The 18,835-nt window shown below is 40.4% G+C and overlaps 1 protein-coding gene across 1 annotated transcript in view; it reads left to right on the top strand.

Annotated features, from left to right (window-relative positions):
* Positions 1-836: 836 nt before the first annotated feature.
* The window catches only part of ube2j1 (ubiquitin-conjugating enzyme E2, J1), a 100,001-nt gene continuing 82,002 nt past the window's right edge, over positions 837-18,835 (top strand). The window contains exon 1 of the mRNA XM_034161713.1: positions 837-1,152. Within this exon, the coding sequence (XP_034017604.1) occupies positions 1,122-1,152 (31 nt within the window). The 5' untranslated portion in view covers positions 837-1,121. The remainder of the gene's footprint in view (positions 1,153-18,835) is intronic.

The raw sequence follows: 18,835 nt of genomic DNA on the forward strand, positions 1-18,835 counted from the left end.
GCTGAAAGTAGATGAGTTTAAATATTTGGGGTCAACTGTCCAAAGTAATGGAGAGTGTGGTAAAGAGGTGAAGAAGAGAGTGCAGGCAGGGTGGAGTGGGTGGAGAAAGGTGGCAGGAGTGATTTGTGACCGAAGAATATCAGCAAGAGTGAAGGGGAAAGTTTACAAGACAGTAGTGAGACCAGCTATGTTGTATGGTTTAGAGACAGTGGCACTAACAAAAAGACAGGAGGCAGAGCTGGAGGTGGCACAGCTGAAGATGTTGAGATTCTCTTTGGGAGTGACAAGAATGGACAAGATTAGGAATGAACATATCAGAGGGACAGCTCAGGTGGGACGGTTTGGAGACAAAGTCAGAGAGGCGAGATTGAGATGGTTTGGACATGTGCAGAGGAGGGACCCAGGGTATATAGGGAGAAGGATGCTGAGGATGGAGCCACCAGGCAGGAGGAGAAGAGGGAGGACAAAGAGGAGGTTCATGGATGTGCTGAGAGAGGACATGCAGGTGGTTGGTGTGACAGAGGAAGATACAGAGGACAGGGTGAGATGGAAACGATTGATCTGCTGTGGCGACCCCTAACGGGAACAGCCGAAAGACAAAGAAGAAGAATTTATTATTGAGACAAACAAAAGCCACACAGAAACCTTACACAGGTTAATTACAAAAAATAGATCAAGACTAGGGGATATTCTTATTATTATTATTAATATTACTTAGTTTTTTTAAAACCTTTCCAAAGGTGCACATCATGCACATGTAAACTGACAGCAAGCTGGAGCAAAGACAGAAATACAACACAAGCCCGACAGGGGGGCAGAAGTGGCGTGTACATCTAGCACTTCCTGTTTACGTTTCCACAAATGACGTCAGATCTGACTAGTCTCCTGTAGTTTGAGCAGAGAAACAGCAGCTAACTTATCAAACAGCTCTTTTTAAACACATATTAATCTCGTCTGGATTTACCAAGCTTCTGTCTGATCTGCTGTGGACCAGCCGAAGTCTCGCCGTTCTCTCTGTCAGTCCGAACCGCTTAGCCAGCTAGCTAAATTTGGCTAACGAGGAGCTAGCTGGTAGATTAGCAAAGATTACATTATTAAAAAGAGGAACAACGTGTTACGTTATGGAGAATAAATACAACCTGAAGAGTCCAGGTGAGTTCAACCTTACGTGGCTTTTTAAAATGTCTTTGGAGTTTGGTGACGTTACTGAAACCTGTTTAAAAATCATTCATCCGAAAAGTGAAACTGAAGCGTTTTACACTGAAATTCACGAGTAACATGTATATGTCTCGGACATGTCGAGCGAAGCTCTTCAGCAACTCACCATGTCGTTGAGGTCCTGTGCAGCAACAGTGAAAATTAGACATTCTTAAAACAATGATAATCCCACACTCATTTTGCACTCATCATAAGGTTAGGATACTGTGCCCTCCAAAAGTATTGGAACACTTGGAATTTCAGACATTATATGTTCAATGTTGCTGACATTAATGAGCAAAGCTCTTCACTATCTGTTTATATATCATCAAACAATAATTACCTCCATTATGTTTTCGGTCGTGTTTGTTTGTTTGTCTGTCTGTTTGTCAGCAGGATAACTCAAAAGGTTTTGAACGGATTTTGATGAAATTTTGTGGAGTGGTTGGAAATGACAAGAGGAATAAGTGATTAAATCTTAGTGGTGATCCGGATCACGATCCGGATCCAGGAATTTTTTAAAGGATTCTTCACCATTGCGGGATAGGGGGAATTTCAACATTCTAGTTTCTAACTCCACAAAAACAAGGCAGAAAAGCTTGAAAAAAAATAGGGTGTAACATAATCAAATGTTCTATCAAACAACAAAGTTTGGTGATGATCGGATCCGGATTCCGGATCTGGTCATCCAGAATATGCAAAAATATAGGGAAAATAGAAAATGTGTCAGTGTGAGGTGACAAATGAAGCTAGAGATGCACAACTAACACCAAATTGTAGCTGAATCTGTACTGATTCAGTAAGGTGTCATCAGATTTGATGTAGCTTCAAATGTTATGGAGCTAGATCCAGAAGAAAACCGCCATTACCGAAAAATCGTTTTTATACAATAACTTCTCAACTAATAAAGACATAAAAGTGATTCCAAGTTCTAGTGGTATGTTTTCATGGTCAAGGATGTCAAATGTACAGGAAAGAAAAGTGTATGTATCATAGTTTTGGTTGTAACACTGAATTGTTGAATAGATCACTGTACCAAGGAGGGAATCTCTTTAGAGTCAGTGACCCTATGGCCTTGGCGGAAGTTTGCACTCTCTGAGTGCTTCTAGTTTAAAACTGAATAATTGTTGCAGAACCTACCATCATTTTGTGGCTTTTTACGACAGTGTTGTCCAGTTTGTGGCTTTTTCCCCTATGGGCAGCTTTTTTGCGCCATTTCCGGATTGTTTTGTGCCATTTCCAATTTGTTCCTTCGTTTACCATAAATGCAGAGGACAAGTTTTGTTGTATGTATGTATGTATATATGTGCAATGACAAAGTTTCTATTCTAATTCTATTCCATTGTAATACAAATGAGTATTAGTTCACATTAAGAAAAAAAATGCAGCTTTTTATTTTGACAAGGGTTGTGGGATTTTTTTTTTTTTTTTTTTTTTAAAGCTTTGGATTTTGAGAATTGTAAGCCCCTTCGGCTACTGCCTTGTTTGCACTCAGGGTCACCACAGCAAATCCAAGGTCGATCGAAATTTTACGCCGGATGCCCTTCCTGACACAACTCCACATTACATGGAGAAATGTGGCAGGGGTGGGATTTGAACCGGGAACCTTCCGCACTGAAACAAAGTGCATTAACCACTTGGCCACCACCCCTATTTCGAAAAATAAAGTTGAAATGTCCAGTTCTTCCAGGTTTGTGTGGTTTGTTTTTCGGAATGGCTCCAACTTATGCAACAATCTCTTCAATATACTGATACTTATTAGGCCATGGACATCATTATGGTAACCATGTGTTGGTAGGTTATTATTAAGGCGGTGATGTGACATCCCTAACCCTAAACTTAAACTTAATAGCCCAACTAACCCAAATCTTAAGGAGATACCTGAACCCAAAGAATAACTGAAATAGGTTGCAGCTATCGAATAGTTTTGGAATTGAGTATTGTATCAATTATTTTATCGAGTAATCGGATAAAAAGTACTTTTTAGTTTTTAAACAATATCAGTAGTGGTAGGGCGCTCCCTAAGCAATGGCACAATGTCGCTGTGCCATCATGCAGATTTTTAAGTTTCTCAAACTGAAGTCAAATTCCTTGTTTTCTGTGGATACTTGACAAATAACACAGCCTTTGCAAAATGGCTGTGGATTGCAGTGTTTCCACAAAAGCTGCACTGATAAATCCACTGTACAGCCTGTTGATTGAAAACTCTTATCTAATCTGAATAAAGGCTTTTTTTTTTGTTTTTGGAATAGTTAAACATGGCTTATTTAAAGTGCGCGTCCTTTTGCTTCATCTGCGGAGGTGGAGAGCAGCCAGCGGACCAAACTGTTTTTAAAAAAATATACAAACACACTGCTTCACTTTAAATGCACAATAAGTCTGTTTCAGACGATCAGCACGGACCCTTTCTCTTAAAAGGCTTTATTTTACTCAGTGTGCAGCTTTGTAAACTTGTAGTGTCGCCTGCTACATTGATTAGCTCTTATATTAGTTATGCGCATGCTCTATAGTCTTCTCTGTTTTTTGTGGGAGCGTTACAGTGCCACATACAGGCCTGGGGTATGTACTACAGTGTTAAACGATGCCTCGAGGCAAAGAATTTGCCTCCAACATTGTTTGTAATCGAATTATTTGAGTTACTCAATTAATTGTTTCAGCCCTAAACTGAAATGAGAAATGTTTGTTGATATGAAGGGAGTTTAAAAAAAACAAACAAGTTCTTCTATCAGTGAATTGAACCCCTGTCACTTTAATCTTGAGAGTCTGACTTTATTTTTGAAATGCAAAATAAATAAATAAAAAAACTTCTTAATTTTTCCTTGATATGCACCTAATGCTCCGTGATATTACCATGATGATACAGTCAAAGGACAAGAGGATATTTGGAAATATTACTAAACTCTTATTATTGTTCAGACAAAGCTGTCCTTCTGGTGAAGGTTGGCAAACACAGCCGGATATAAATCTGCCTCCCTGGGGGAGAATAAACAAAGCTTGTGGTGGTAGAAGCTGTTTCAGTAACAGCTGGTTTTTGTGACTCTCTTTGGTTCTCTGCTGTGAAGGGAGCTGCTGGATCAGAGTGTCAATGGGTGAGAAGAGACAGTTGGAACATTTTATTTTTTTTTCTGGGGTACCTTTCATCATAGGCCTTGTTGAGTCCTCTCCAAATGTGATGTTTATGGTTGTGGCCGAAATGTTCAATTTTGGTCTCATCACTCCAAATGGCTTTGTTCTCTGTGCTGTTTCTTAACTCAACCCAACCTTTATTTCTAAAAGACGTTTAAAACAACGGTAGTCGGCCAAAGTGCTGTACATAATTAAAAAATGAGCACTGAGTTACACCCAATCATAAATAAATGAAATAAAAATAACAATAAAATTACAACAGGCAATAAAACAGATAAAAGACAAAGTAAAATAAAGAGTAAAAGTAGTAGGAATTAATTAATTTGATTTAATTTTATTTACATAGTGCCAAATCACAACAAAGCTGCCTCAGGTGCAGTGAATAAGTAAGGTCTGTATGACGTATTGTAAGCAGGATACTTTGTGGCATTTGTGTAGTAGCTTTCTTCTGGTGATTCAACCATTCAGCCCATTTTTCTTCAAGTACCTCCTAATTGTGAATCTTCAAACAGCCACACAACTTTTTTCAGAGAGTCCTGTAGTTCAGCTGAAGTTATTTGTGGGTTTTATTTGCATCCTGAATAATTTACTTGGCAGTTGTTGCTGAGATATTTGTTGGTCTACCTGACTGTGTTTTGGTTCCAACAGAATCCCTCATTTTCCCCTTCTTAATTAGAGTTTGAACACTGCTGATTGGCATTCTCAGTTCCTTGGACATCATCTTATATCCCTTTCCTGTTTTATACAGTTCAATTGGCTTTTCTTTGACAGTTGTTTTGCTTTCCCTATGACTCTGAATAGTACAGCAGATAACTGTAAGAATCATTCAAATCCGGTTACAAGCACCAAAAGCAGATAACTGTAAGAATCATTCAAATCCGGTTACAAGCACCAAAATTTGAGTGTGTATCCCTTTTGGTACATATTGTAGAAAAATAACTAGCCATTTGAATCTTCAATAGGGGCCAAGTAGGGGTCAACTGAAGAATTGCACAGGGTCAAAATTAAAAAATGTTCCAATTATATTGAAAGTGATACCACATTATGTATCTGATGACAATGATTCCAAAAAGGTATAGTTTGGACTATCTATAACTGAATGTTCTGGAGTTAGGGGTAAAAACAGCAAGAATGGTGACCAAAGGTCAGTTTCAGTTTGTACAGGGGTCAAAAGTTAAGTTGCTCCAGTTTGGGGAAAACGTGGTGCAAATTATTGGTTGAACTAATAGGATTAACAAATCAAATAGTTCTGACTGTGTTGAATGTTTGGTGTCCAAAGTAAAGGTCAAACAATGTCGACGTCCATTGGATTCTATGACATGTGACATATGTTACCCCGTAACAAGATAACTAAGCATGACACATGGTGCAAACTATTCCTTTTTAAAATCCTACTAACTCAACCAATAATTTACATCATGTTTTACCATAATTGGAGCAACTTTAACTTTTGACCCCTGTACAAACTGAAAGTGATCTTTGTCGCCATGCTTGCTGTTTTTTACCACATAACTCCAGAACATTCAGTCACAGATAGTCCAAACTATACTTTTTGGAATCTTTATGATCAGACACATAATGTGGTATAGCTTTCAATATGATTGGAACATTTGTGACCCCTATGCAGTTCTTCAATTGACCCCTACTTGGCCCCCTATTGAAAATTCAAATGGCTAACGTTATTTTCTAAAATATGTACCAAAAGGTATACACAGTCAAACTTTGGTGCTTGTAACCGGATTTTGAAGGATTCCTCTGCAAATATTCTGTTATCTGCTGCACTAAAACCAGAAACATTAGTGGAGCACTGGATGAAAGATGCAAGGGTCTGTCAGGAGCCCAGAAACTCACTGACTTTTTATACACAATGATTATAAGCAAACCAATCACAGGTGAGGATGGTTGCCCTTTGTAGTTATTCAAACCCATTGGTGTCAACTTGTGTGCGTGTTGTCATGCCAAAATCACCAGGGCATGTAAACTTTTGAGTTCAACTTTGTTATGGCCTTATTCCATTGTGGATGGAATTCATTTTTTTCCCCTCAAAATTCTACACAGAATACCCCATAATGACAATGTGAAAACCTTTGTTTTTTGTGAGATTTTTTGCATATTATTAAAATAAAAACACTAAGAAATCACATGTACCTAAGTATTCAGCCTCTGCCATGAAGCTCAGATTGAGCTCAGGTGCCTCCTGTTTTCACTGATCATCATCTACAGCTTAATTTGTGTCCACCTGGGGTAAATTCAGTTGATTTGAGATGATTTGGAAAGACACACACCTGTCCACATATGAGATATACTTTATTGATCTCACAGTGGAGAAATTATGTTTACACTACAATTACCTTAGACAGCAATTAGTCCACAATTATTACTTGTTTACTGTAATAATGGCACACATCAGAATTAAAGACAGCACATACACATTTGGCATTGTTTATGTGCACTAAATTTGAAGAAGTCTGTTATCCGAATTGAGGCAAGTGGGTGAGGTCTTGCAGCAACCCTGAGTCGTGCCACCGTCAGCTTGGGGGAAAGGGGACCTGCCACAGCTAAAACCGTGCCGCCCCCGCAGAAGGGAAGGGATGGCGTGAGCAGAAGCCGGAGTGGGGGTTGTGTGATGGGGGAGTAGGAGGTGTGTGGGAGGAGGGAGTGGAGCATGCTTCAGTCCTGTGAAACAGGTTTATTGTCTTTGTGAGTTGAGATAAGAAAAAGCCAAATGTTCACCAAGGCAGAAGACATTCCTCTGGAGGAAAACAGCATGGCAATTTGTTCTTCAGGCTAATAAGCCTGCCGTGTTGTGGTTTGAGCAGTGAAAACACTTTACAGCTTCACTTGATCAACCAAATCCCAATTATGAATTAAAGAATATTCCCAGTTATGAATTAAGAATATTCCCCCGGCCTCCGAAATCTTCATCTTCATCTACAAGGCACGCATCTGCTCCAAGATGTCATCCAATTTGCATCTGAGTTCAAGTCATCACAGTCTGAGAATGCATTGCATTGCCCAACTCGTTAATCATGATGGACAAGCGAGGGGCCGTGGTTCTTGATGCCGCCGTGTTGCCAGTTTTCCGATAGATCAGGACAGCACATAAGCCAGAAAGTACCAGCCCTGCTACCATAAGACCAAATATGAATAAATCCTTGACGTCCTCCACAGAGAAGGCGCAAAGCATGCAACACGCCACAACTGCCAGGAGTCGGAAACATAGCCCGCAGGATACGTTCTATCTGGGCAGGTAGGATCCTGGTCATGACCTTCTTGTAGAAAAGATGGTGTCAATAGCGTTCAGAGACCAGCTGATCAATTCCATGGTTAATCCAATAATAGTCCAATAGATCCAGTATCCAATATAATTTGAGGAATTCACAGTCTGGTGAAGTAGGGACTTGAAGGTTAAAGCAGAGAGCAGAGATAAGGGAGTTTGGAGGAGATGCGACTGCCCTCGTTGGAGTCCCAAGCTGAATAGGGCCCACAGCTGACAGTCAGCACAAACCAAGCATGAAGTCAAAGGAATTGTCTGTAGACCTCCAAGACAGGATTGTCTGGAGGCACAAATCTGGTGAAGGGTACAGAAACATTTCTGTTGCTTTGAAGGTCCCAATGAGCGCAGTGGCCTCCATCATCTGTAAATGGAAGAAGTTCAGATCCACCAGAACTCTTCCCAGAGTGGCCGCCCATCTAAACTGAGTGATCGGGGGAGAAGGACCTTAGTCAGGGAGGTGACCAAGAACTCGATGGTCACTCTGTCAGAGTTCCAGCATTCCTCTGTGGAGAGACAACCTTCCAGAAGGATAACCATCTCTGTAGCAATCCACCAATCGGGCCTGTATGGTAGAGCGGCCAGACGGAAGCCACTCTTTAGTAAAAGGCACATGGCAGCCCACCTGGAGTTTGACAAAAGGCACCTGAAGGACTCTCAGACCAGGAGAAAATAAAATCTCTGGTATGATGAGACAAAGAATGAACTCTTTGGTGTCATGTTTGGAGGAATCCAGGCACCATCCCTACAGTGAAGCATGGTGGTGGCATCATCATGCTGTGGGGATGTTTTTCAGCAGCAGGAACTGGGAGACTAGTCAGGATTGAGGGAAAGATGACTGCAGCAATGTACAGAGACATCCTGGATGAAAACCTGCTCCAGAGCGCTCTGGACCTCAGACTGGGGCGACGGTTCATCTTTCAGCAGGACAATGACCCGAAGCACACAGCTAAGATATCAAAGGAGTGGCTTCAGGACAACTCTGTGAATGTCCTTGAGTGGTCCAGCCAGAGCCCAGACCTGAATCCGACTGAACATCTCTGGAGAGATCTGAAAATGTCTGTGCACCGACGCTCCCCATCCAACCTGATGGAGCTTGAGAGGTGCTGCAAAGAGGAATGGACCAAACTGCCCAAAGATAGGTGAACCAAGCTTGTGGCATCAGATTCAAGAAGACTTGAGGCTGGAATTGCTTCTAAAGGTGCATCAACAAAGTATTGAGCAAAGGGTGTGAATACTTATGGACATGTGATTTTTAATAAATTTACAAAAATAAAATAGAAAAAAACTTCATGTTGTTATTATGAGGTATTGTGTGTAGAATTTTGAGGGAAAAATGTATTTGTTCCATTTTGGAATAATTCTGTAAATAGTGAGCTGCTGTGAATACTTTCTGGATGCACGGTAGTTGCTTGTGCACGGCAATAGTTGCACCCTGCTAAACTGCATTAGCTTGTGGGCTAAGCTAGATAAGGGTAGCACACAGAGATTTTCTGGGATGGAGCTGCTCATGTCAAAAAACGTAATGTAGTTAAGGGCTTTTTTTTTTTTTTAAGAAAAGTACTTCTCAGAAGTATTTATACCAAATTTGGTGTTTGTATCATCACCTGAGCAAGTCTTACTCTTGTCTGCTGCACTGAATGAGAACATGCAGTATGAAGAAAGCCTTTTCCAAGAGTCATTCTGACTGCAATCTACTGCTTCAGTGTCTTTCTGTGTGACTGATCAAACAGTTGATCAGGTGAATTGACCTGATGGTGTAGCCCTGTGTTGGTTTTGTACGGCTGGTTTGTTAATACTTTGCAGTGACCCTAGAAGCAGCTTTTGGCAGATAAGTGGAGATTCTCAGCTCTGGGAAAAGATCTAATGAAGATCTCTCCAGTAATCCTGCCAAAGACTCAGAACTTCAAACCTTTCAGCATTTGGAGCTTATTGGGTGAGTGAAAGCTGCCAGTTGGCTTTTTATTATCCTATAATAATGAACACTGTGAATAGCAGCAATCACTTTGCTTAACCAGGCTGCTGATATGAGACCCATAAAAATAATTACCAACCAGCGTGAGTCAACACAGCATGTCAGGATGTAGGAAATGGACTGAAATCTTGAAAAATGTCCCATATTAAAGAACTAATAAGCCAAAGTCCACATTGGTTTCGCACTCGGTGTGTTATTGGATTGTTCAGACCATCTGAAAGTCCTTTGATGATCTGACAGATGTGACCACATTAATTGGAATGGGTAATAACACAGTTTTTGTTAAAATACTTTCATGAGCATGATGACCAAAGTTATGATTGTTGTTTTAGTTATATCTGGTGAAACCATTGTTTGTTATAAGTTAGAGATGTTGGTGATGATCCATTAGTGAACTAAAAGTGTACAGTAAGCATACACTGAAAAAAAAAGAATGTTTGAACCAACTTTAAAAAAAAGTTACAATTTGTAAAAACCTGAATGAATTAAGTTGTTTGAACTTAAGTTTGTAAGTTAGAGTTGATTTAACTTTCAAACTTAAGTTCAAACAACTTAATTCATTCAGGTTTTTACAGATTGTAACACTTTTTTAAGTTGGTTCAAACATTCTCTTTTTTCAGTGTACCCATTAGGACCAGGTGCCACGTAAGCCCACTTATTCACTCATCTTCAACTGCTTAGTCCAATTAAGGGTAGGGGTAGAGCCTGTCCCAGAAGTCATAGAGCGTGAGGCAGGGTTCACCCTGGACAGGACGCCAGTCTGTCGCAGGTCCACATATGGACACACAAACACATTCGCACCCGCACACACACCTGCGGACAATTTAAAGCTTCCAATCCATCTAATCTGCGTGTCTTTGGATGTGGGAGGAAGCTGGATTCTTACAACCTCCAAGTGTACAAGATACTAAGAGACAAACTGGGAAAGTGGGCTAAAAATGTAATGCGAGTCACATGGAATTGCCCGGCTGCTTATTACATTGCACATGCTCTGAATGTGTTGATACCACCTCAGGGGCACAGATATGGGATGATTTTTTTTTTTTTTTTTTTTTTTTTTTACACCGGCTCAATTACCACAATCTGCCAGTACAGAAGAAGTTTGCCGGATCAGGATCATCCTTTGCCAGGCTAACCTGGAGGGAGCAGGCCCTTTCTATGTGGCAAACCACAAGGAAATTTAGATCTTTTACACAAGAAATCAATGAAAGTACCTGATGAATAATCTCTTACTCACTAGCTCTTTTGCAAGTCATGTGTGATACTTCAGGGTTCTTACCAGGATTTTTGTCACAGCATAGGGGAGAACCTGGTGTGACATAGCAACAAATAGCATGAAAAGTAATGTGTACATTTTTAAGACTAGTAGATTCATTCATTCATATCTGCATTTCAACCAGGAAAAAAGACACCGTAAATACATATAAACATTTATTCTGCCTGCTCCCAGACCACCAATAACCAGCAAAAATCTATTTAAGCATAAAAATTCAAAAGAAAAAATAATATAGCACCTTCAACTGCACCACAGAGTAAAACAGTTAAATGTATTAAACATTAGGTCTCTCTCTTCTAAGTCCCTGTTAGTAAATGATATAATTGTTGTGAAGGTGTCGTAGCACGGACCCACAACAGGGGGCGCAAATGAACGGACAATGAGTAAGCCAAAAGGTAACAATTTAATGTTGTGATATTACACAACGAAACGTGTCTTAATGTTCACAGTCAATAAACACCAGGTGACGTGTGGGCAGGCTCGAAGATAGAAGACGCCCGACGAGAGAGAAGCCGCGTCCCACACGGCTTCCACCACCAACGGCCTGAAGAACACCGGAGCCGCCAAGTCCCGAGTCCCCAGGTGGCCTCTGTCTTCGGCTGTCGACCCTGGTACTGCTGGCAGAAAACAGAAAGATGATGTGTGAGTGTGAGTCCGCACACTCAGTGATTAACAGTCCAGACACCGTTAGGAGGGAGCACCTCCACCTCCAACATCACACACACTCGTGCAGCTCCTGATCAACCACTTATCTGGGACGGGGTGCGAGGTGAAGCCGTCACTGTCACACCAAACGCCAATCCTCCAGACAAGGCAACACTTCAGGAAAACGGCTGCAATAGAAGTTCAGTTGGTTACACAATGTGTCAGTCAGCAGAGAAATTACCTTAGTACTGGTAGTCGATTTCTCGGCGGGGAGGTGGAGTTGCAGTCCGGCTTATATGGTGGTGTAGATGAGTGACAGCTGGAGTAATGGGTGACAGCTGTCACCTCCTCTGGGTCTGGCGCCCTCTTGTGCTTGGAGCCCGCACTCCAAGCAGGGCGCCCTCTGGTGGTGGTGGGCCAGCAGTACCTCCTCTTCAGCGGCCAACACAACAATAATAATTGATCAACATATTGATTTATTCTGCCTTACAGAAACTTGGTTACAGCAGGATGAATATGTTAGTTTAAATGAGTCAACTCCCCCGAGTCACACTAACTGCCAGAACGCTCGTAGCACGGGCCGAGGCGGAGGATTAGCAGCAATCTTCCATTCCAGCTTATTAATTAATCAAAAACCCAGACAGAGCTTTAATTCATTTGAAAGCTTGACTCTTAGTCTTGTCCATCCACATTGGAAGTCCTAAAAAACAGTTTTATTTGTTATTATCTATCGTCCACCTGGTCATTACTGTGAGTTTCTCTGTGAATTTTCCAGACCTTTTGTCTGACTTAGTGCTTAGCTCAGATAAGATAATTATAGTGGGCGATTTTAACATCCACACAGATGCTGAGAATGACAGCCTCAACACTGCATTTAATCTATTATTAGACTCAATTGGCTTTGCTCAAAATGTAAATGAGTCCACCCACCACTTTAATCATATCTTAGATCTTGTTCTGACTTATGGTATGGAAATTGAAGACTTAACAGTATTCCCTGAAAACTCCCTTCTGTCTGATAATTTCTTAATAACATTTACATTTACTCTGATGGACTACCCAGCAGTGGGGAATAAGTTTCTTTACACTAGAAGTCTTTCAGAAAGCGCTGTAACTAGGTTTAAGGATATGATTCCTTCTTTATGTTCTCTAATGCCATATACCAACACAGTGCAGAGTAGCTACCTAAACTCTGCAAGTGAGATAGAGTATCTCGTCAATAGTTTTACATCCTCATTGAAGACAACTTTGGATGCTGTAGCTCCTCTGAAAAAGAGAGCTTTAAATCAGAAGTGCCTGACTCTGTGGTATAACTCACAAACTCGCAGCTTAAAGCAGATAACCCATAAGTTGGAGAGGAAATGGCGTCTCACTAATTTAGAAGATCTTCACTTAGCCTGGAAAAAGAGTCTGTTGCTCTATAAAAAAAGCCCTCCGTAAAGCTAGGACATCTTACTACTCATCACTAATTTATCTATCCATGAAGCCAGAGGACACACACCAATTAGCTAAACTGCAGGATTGTCTTACAGACATAAAGACATGGATGACCTCTAATTTCCTGCTTTTAAACTCAGATAAAACTGAAGTTATTGTACTTGGCCCCACAAATCTTAGAAACATGGTGTCTAACCAGATCCTTACTCTGGATGGCATTACCCTGACCTCTAGTAATACTGTGAGAAATCTTGGAGTCATTTTTTATCAGGATATGTCATTCAGTGCGCATATTAAACAAATATGTAGGACTGCTTTTTTGCATTTACGCAATATCTCTAAAATTAGAAAGGTCTTGTCTCAGAGTGATGCTGAAAAACTAATTCATGTCCTGTTAATTCTAGAATAGAATTTAAAATTCTTCTTCTTACTTATAAGGTTTTGAATAATCAGGTCCCATCTTATCTTAGGGACCTCATAGTACCATATCACCCCAATAGAGCGCTTCGCTCTCAGACTGCAGGCTTACTTGTAGTTCCTAGGGTTTGTAAGAGTAGAATGGGAGGCAGAGCCTTCAGCTTTCAGGCTCCTCTCCTCTGGAACCAGCTCCCAATTCAGATCAGGGAGACAGACACCCTCTCTACTTTTAAGATTAGGCTTAAAACTTTCCTTTTTGCTAAAGCTTATAGTTAGGGCTGGATCAGGTGACCCTGAACCATCCCTTAGTTATGCTGCTATAGACGTAGACTGCTGGGGGGTTCCCATGATGCACTGAGTGTTTCTTTCTCTTTTGCTCTGTATGGACCACTCTGCATTTAATCATTAGTGATTGATCTCTGCTCCCCTCCACAGCATGTCTTTTTCCTGGTTCTCTCCCTCAGCCCCAACCAGTCCCAGCAGAAGACTGCCCCTCCCTGAGCCTGGTTCTGCTGGAGGTTTCTTCCTGTTAAAAGGGAGTTTTTCCTTTCCACTGTTGCCAAGTGCTTGCTCACAGGGGGTCATTTTGACCATTGGGGTTTTTACGTAATTATTGTATGGCCTTGCCTTACAATATAAAGCGCCTTTGGGCAACTGTTTGTTGTGATTTGGCGCTATATAAATAAAATTGATTGATTGATTGATTTTATTCTAAACACAACAGGAGATGATGTGACAATGACTGCAGTCTGTCTGTTATTTAGGATTTCTCAATGTGATATTTTGTAAAAATTTAACCTTTATTTAACCAGGTTAGTCCCATTGAGATCTATTTTGGAAGGGAGACCTGGACAATTATAAAGTTTCCAGTCCACCTAACCTGCATGTCTTTAAATGTGGGAGGAAACTGGTGCACCTAGAAGAAACCCACACAAACACGGGCAGAACATGCATACCCCACACAGAAAGGCTGCAGGTGGGAATCAAACCCATGACCTTCTTGCTGTGAGGCAACAGTGCTGCCAAAAACATTTACTTGCATTGGCTGAGAATTGAACCCGGGCGTCTCGCGTGGCAGGTGAGTATTCTACCACTGAGGGGACATTTAATGTTAAAATATAAAAGGAAACAGCTTTTCAAACAATTAAATAGTTGCTCTTTAAAGAAGCGTAGCAGCAGGTGTGAGTTTTCAGAGAGTTCAGGTAAGCTAGACCCTCGGGACATTTAACCAGATGGTCTCCTTGGCAGCTTTGACCTCTTGGTGGAGTTTTTGGAGACACTTTCCTCACAGTTTGAAGAGCAGAGATGTTCTCTTCTTCCTTCTGGACTTTAGGTTTTGGTGTTCAGCTCCATCACTGGAATTTTTTGAAGTGCATCTGGATTTACAAGTTCTCTGCACAGCAAATGTTGAAATGTTCCTGATGTGGGACAAGTGAAGAAATATAATTCTTCAACTATAAAGAAATGCAACAGTGCTGTGCTGTTTTCTTTGGCTGATTACTAGATAGTTAAAAAAAAATTTAAATAAAAAATCTGTTATATAAAGTTGAGACTTTTCTTAGCCGTAACCATTTATTTGGTAAAAATAAAATAAAAATAGACTGAACAAGAATATAAACGCAGCACCCATATTTCATGACCTGAACTCAAAGATCTAAAACATTTTCTATATCACACAGATTTACCATAGAGTGCCATACTGTTTGTATTTCTTCATGATTGATGGAAATAAAGTTCAAAACATATTCAGTGACTCGGAAATGTTCATGTATCCATCCCCTGACTTGTCTGAAGAAAACTGGCAATAAAACTGATTATTTACAGGTATTATACCAAAGGGGCTGATTACTTATGCAACCCATCATCTTGGCTTTTATATTTTTAATTAATTTATATCAAGTTGTAGAGATTTACTTTCAATTTGAGTTTAAGGAAATATTTTTAGAAAGTTTTATATTGAGAAGCCTGATTTACTTTTTGTATTTGAAATGCCATAAACAAATTAAATTGTGTGAAATACAAGGGGCTGAATACTTTTGCAAGCCATTGTATATGTTAGTGTTTTTATAACTTTAAAAGTAATACTTTTTCATATTTTGTCAATGTTTACAAAACAATGAATATAGCTGGTCTGAATAGTAATAGTAATTTTATTTCTTGTTGATGAGCTCCACAAGCCATGTTTGCTGTTTGATGACTGATGTCATTGGTGCAGGTGATGAGTTGGTAGAAGCAAACCAGACATTAAAATCTAAATTTTTTTGTTTGCTTGACATCGGTGTGTGTGTGTGTGTGTCTGTTTGAAAGGGTGAATGTGAGGCATAATTGTAAAGCGCTTTGAGCTTCTGATGCAGATGGAAAAGCGCTATATAAATGTAGTTGCGGCTGAAACGATTATTCGAGTAACGAATAATTCGATTACAAAAAAATGTTCAAGGCAAATTCTGTGCCTCAAAGGTTTGTTTAACGTTGTAGTACATATGTCAGGCCAGTGTGTGGCGCTGCAATGTCCCCAGAAAAAAAACAAACAAAACAGAAGCAGACTACAGCATAACAGCTAATCAAATTTGCATGATAGCTACACCTTTCTAACACGACGCAAAGAGTAAAAAATAGGCATTTAAGAGAAAGATGGTCCACATTGATCATCTGAAATAGACCTACTGTGCATTTAAAGTGAAACAGTGTGTTTGTCTAATTTAAAAACACACGGTTCGCTCTACGTGGGGAGGGACTATGCAGCTGGCTGCCGTCTCTGCCCGGTGTGAGGGGAGCCACTCACACAGCTACAGTTCCGTTTTTTTGGCCACACAGTTTCAGAAAGAAAATTCTCTCAGCAGAAGTCCACTCCTTCAACTGTGTTTTGCGCAGACTCGCACTGAGTGTTTTGCTTTATAAATTTCACTTTTTTGGGCAGCACACAACGCTTCACAAACACTGTAACTTAAATAAAATTAAATAAATAAAAAAAACCTGACTGTGAGACTTGCATGTTGAACCTTCAGATGAAATGCATCTGCTGAATCATAGAGAAAGAGGGATTAAAAAAATCACACAGGGAACCAGTCCACCAACATAAAAAAAAACAAAGACTTTGGCACAGCGACATTGTGCCATTGCTTGGTATGGAGAGTCCTGGACTAGTGATGATGTTTAAAAACGCAAAAAGGAGGGGGTGGTTTCATCCTGACTGTTTTTAACCCTTTAAATTTTAGCTTACTTGTATTATTTGTTTTGACTTCTGTTTGATTTGATTTTCAGTTATTTAAGTCAGGGGGGAAAAACAATAGTAAACACAGGGTGTTTCAAAAGTCTGCTATTTATTTATTTGTTGGTTTGTTTGTTTTTTGCGATTAATAAAACATTTTCCCAGTGAATAAAATGAGAAAAATAATATCATGCCACATATCATTATCAGGAGATGAATGACCTGTGATATGTTTGTTTAATTCTACTTTAACAATTATAAGACTGTAACCCAGAGAACCTGAGAGGGAGACGCAGTTGTAATCAATGTGGTTTTCACTGATGTCTTCTTGATGGGAAGGATTTTTATTATTATTATTGTTATGTAGTTATTTATGTATTTATTTTTGGTCTGAAATATATGCCCTTCCAAACTAAAGCCAGATATTTGTGTGAATGATTGGAGTGAGTGTGTTTAAGCATTCATGGGTTGTAATAGAAGTTTCCACACTGTTGCAGAGTTCTGTTTGCAGAAAGTCATCTGTCTGTAACACACCAAACAAAGTATGAATTGAATATCAATATGATATTTTAATATGCTGAAGATTTGCACATAAAAAACATGTTAATTTATCACACACATTACTATTCTCTCAATCGCTTCAGTCAGCAGCACTGAAGGACCGATTCACAGAGGCCATGCATTGTGTTGTGCATTTTCCCCTCACTGGAATATATATTGTACAGAGAATTTTCTACACTGTTCACTGGAAAGTAAGAAATGCAGAAAATCCACAACTGTTCCAAAGTGAAGTGTTATTGAAGTGATAATCTGTGCTAGAACTCATTTCACAGTGATGTAAAATGGTCTTCATTGAAGATGTCCTCAGTGTGTCATTTGTTTACCAGGAGGGTGATTTTCATCAAGCTTTGTGGAGGGCTGAATCATGAGCTAAAGAAGAACAGATCAAATTCTGTAGTGGCTTTGGATGAGAATCTACCCCCCCCCCCCCCAATAGTTCTTGTTAATTTGACAGGGTATATTGAATAAAATAAAACAATTAAGATAATGTACTGTGGTGAAGAAGAAGAGGAGGTGACTGTGTCCACAGACAGTGGGAGAAGAGGAAAACTAGAAGGGTGGAAATGAGAATGGGGACTTTGAATGTTGGTAGTATGAGTGGTAAAGGGACAAAGCTGGCTGATATGATGGAGAGGAGAAAGGTAGACATATTGTATGTGCAAGAGACCAAGTGGAAGGGAAGTAAGAGCAGGAGCACAGGAGGTGAGTTCAATTTGCTGTACCATGGTGAAGCTAGGAAGAGAAATGGTGTTGGGGTCATTTCAAAGGAAAAGTGTGTTAAAAGTGTGTTGGAGGGTCAGCGAGTGTCTGCCAGGATGATGAGTGTGAAGTTGGAAATTGAAGGGGTGAGGATGAATATCATCAGTGCATATGCCCCACAGGTAGGTTGTGAGATGAAGGAGAAAGAAGATTTCTGGAGTGAGTCAGATGAGGTGGTGGAGAGTGTGCCCAAGCATGAAAGAGTGGTGATAGGAGCGGACTTCAATGGGCGTGTTGGTGAAGGGAACAGAGGTGATGAGGAAGTAATGGGTAGACATGGTATCAAGGACAGGAATGTGGAAGGACAGATGGTCGTTGATTTTGCAAAAAGGATGGAAATGGCTGTGGTGAATACCTACTAGCACAGGGTGAGATAAGAGGGCGGAAGGTGCACACAGGTGGACTACATTCTCTATAGGAGGTGCAAAATAAAAGAAATCAGAGACTCTGAAGTGGTGGCAGGAGAGAGTGTAGCTTGACAGCATCGGGTCGTGGTTTATAGTATGGCTTTTGAGGTGAAGAAAGTGAAAGCTCAACAAAGGATCAGATGGTGGAAGCTGAAGGAGGAAGACTGTTGTGTGAAATTTAGTGAGCAGGTGAGAGAAGCACTGGATGGAGAGGAAGCAATTTTGGACAACTGGAAAAGTACTGCAGATGTGGTGAGGGTTACAACTAGGACAGTACTGGGTATGACATCTGGACAGTGGAAGGAAGACAAGCAGACTTGGTGGTGGACTGAAGAGGTCCAAGGAGCATAAGGAGAAAGAGGTTGGCGAAAAGGTTTTGGGATAGTCAGAGAGATGAAGAAGGTAGACAGGAGTACAAGGAGATGCGGTGTAAGGTGAAAAAAGAGGTGGCAAAAACAAAGGAAAAGGCATATTGCAAGCTGTACAAGAAGGTGAATAGTAAGGAAGGAGAAAAGGACTTGTACTGATTGGCCAGACAAAGGGACAGAGCTGG

This window comes from Thalassophryne amazonica, chromosome 21 (genome assembly GCF_902500255.1).
Source record: "Thalassophryne amazonica chromosome 21, fThaAma1.1, whole genome shotgun sequence".
Taxonomy (NCBI): domain Eukaryota; kingdom Metazoa; phylum Chordata; class Actinopteri; order Batrachoidiformes; family Batrachoididae; genus Thalassophryne; species Thalassophryne amazonica.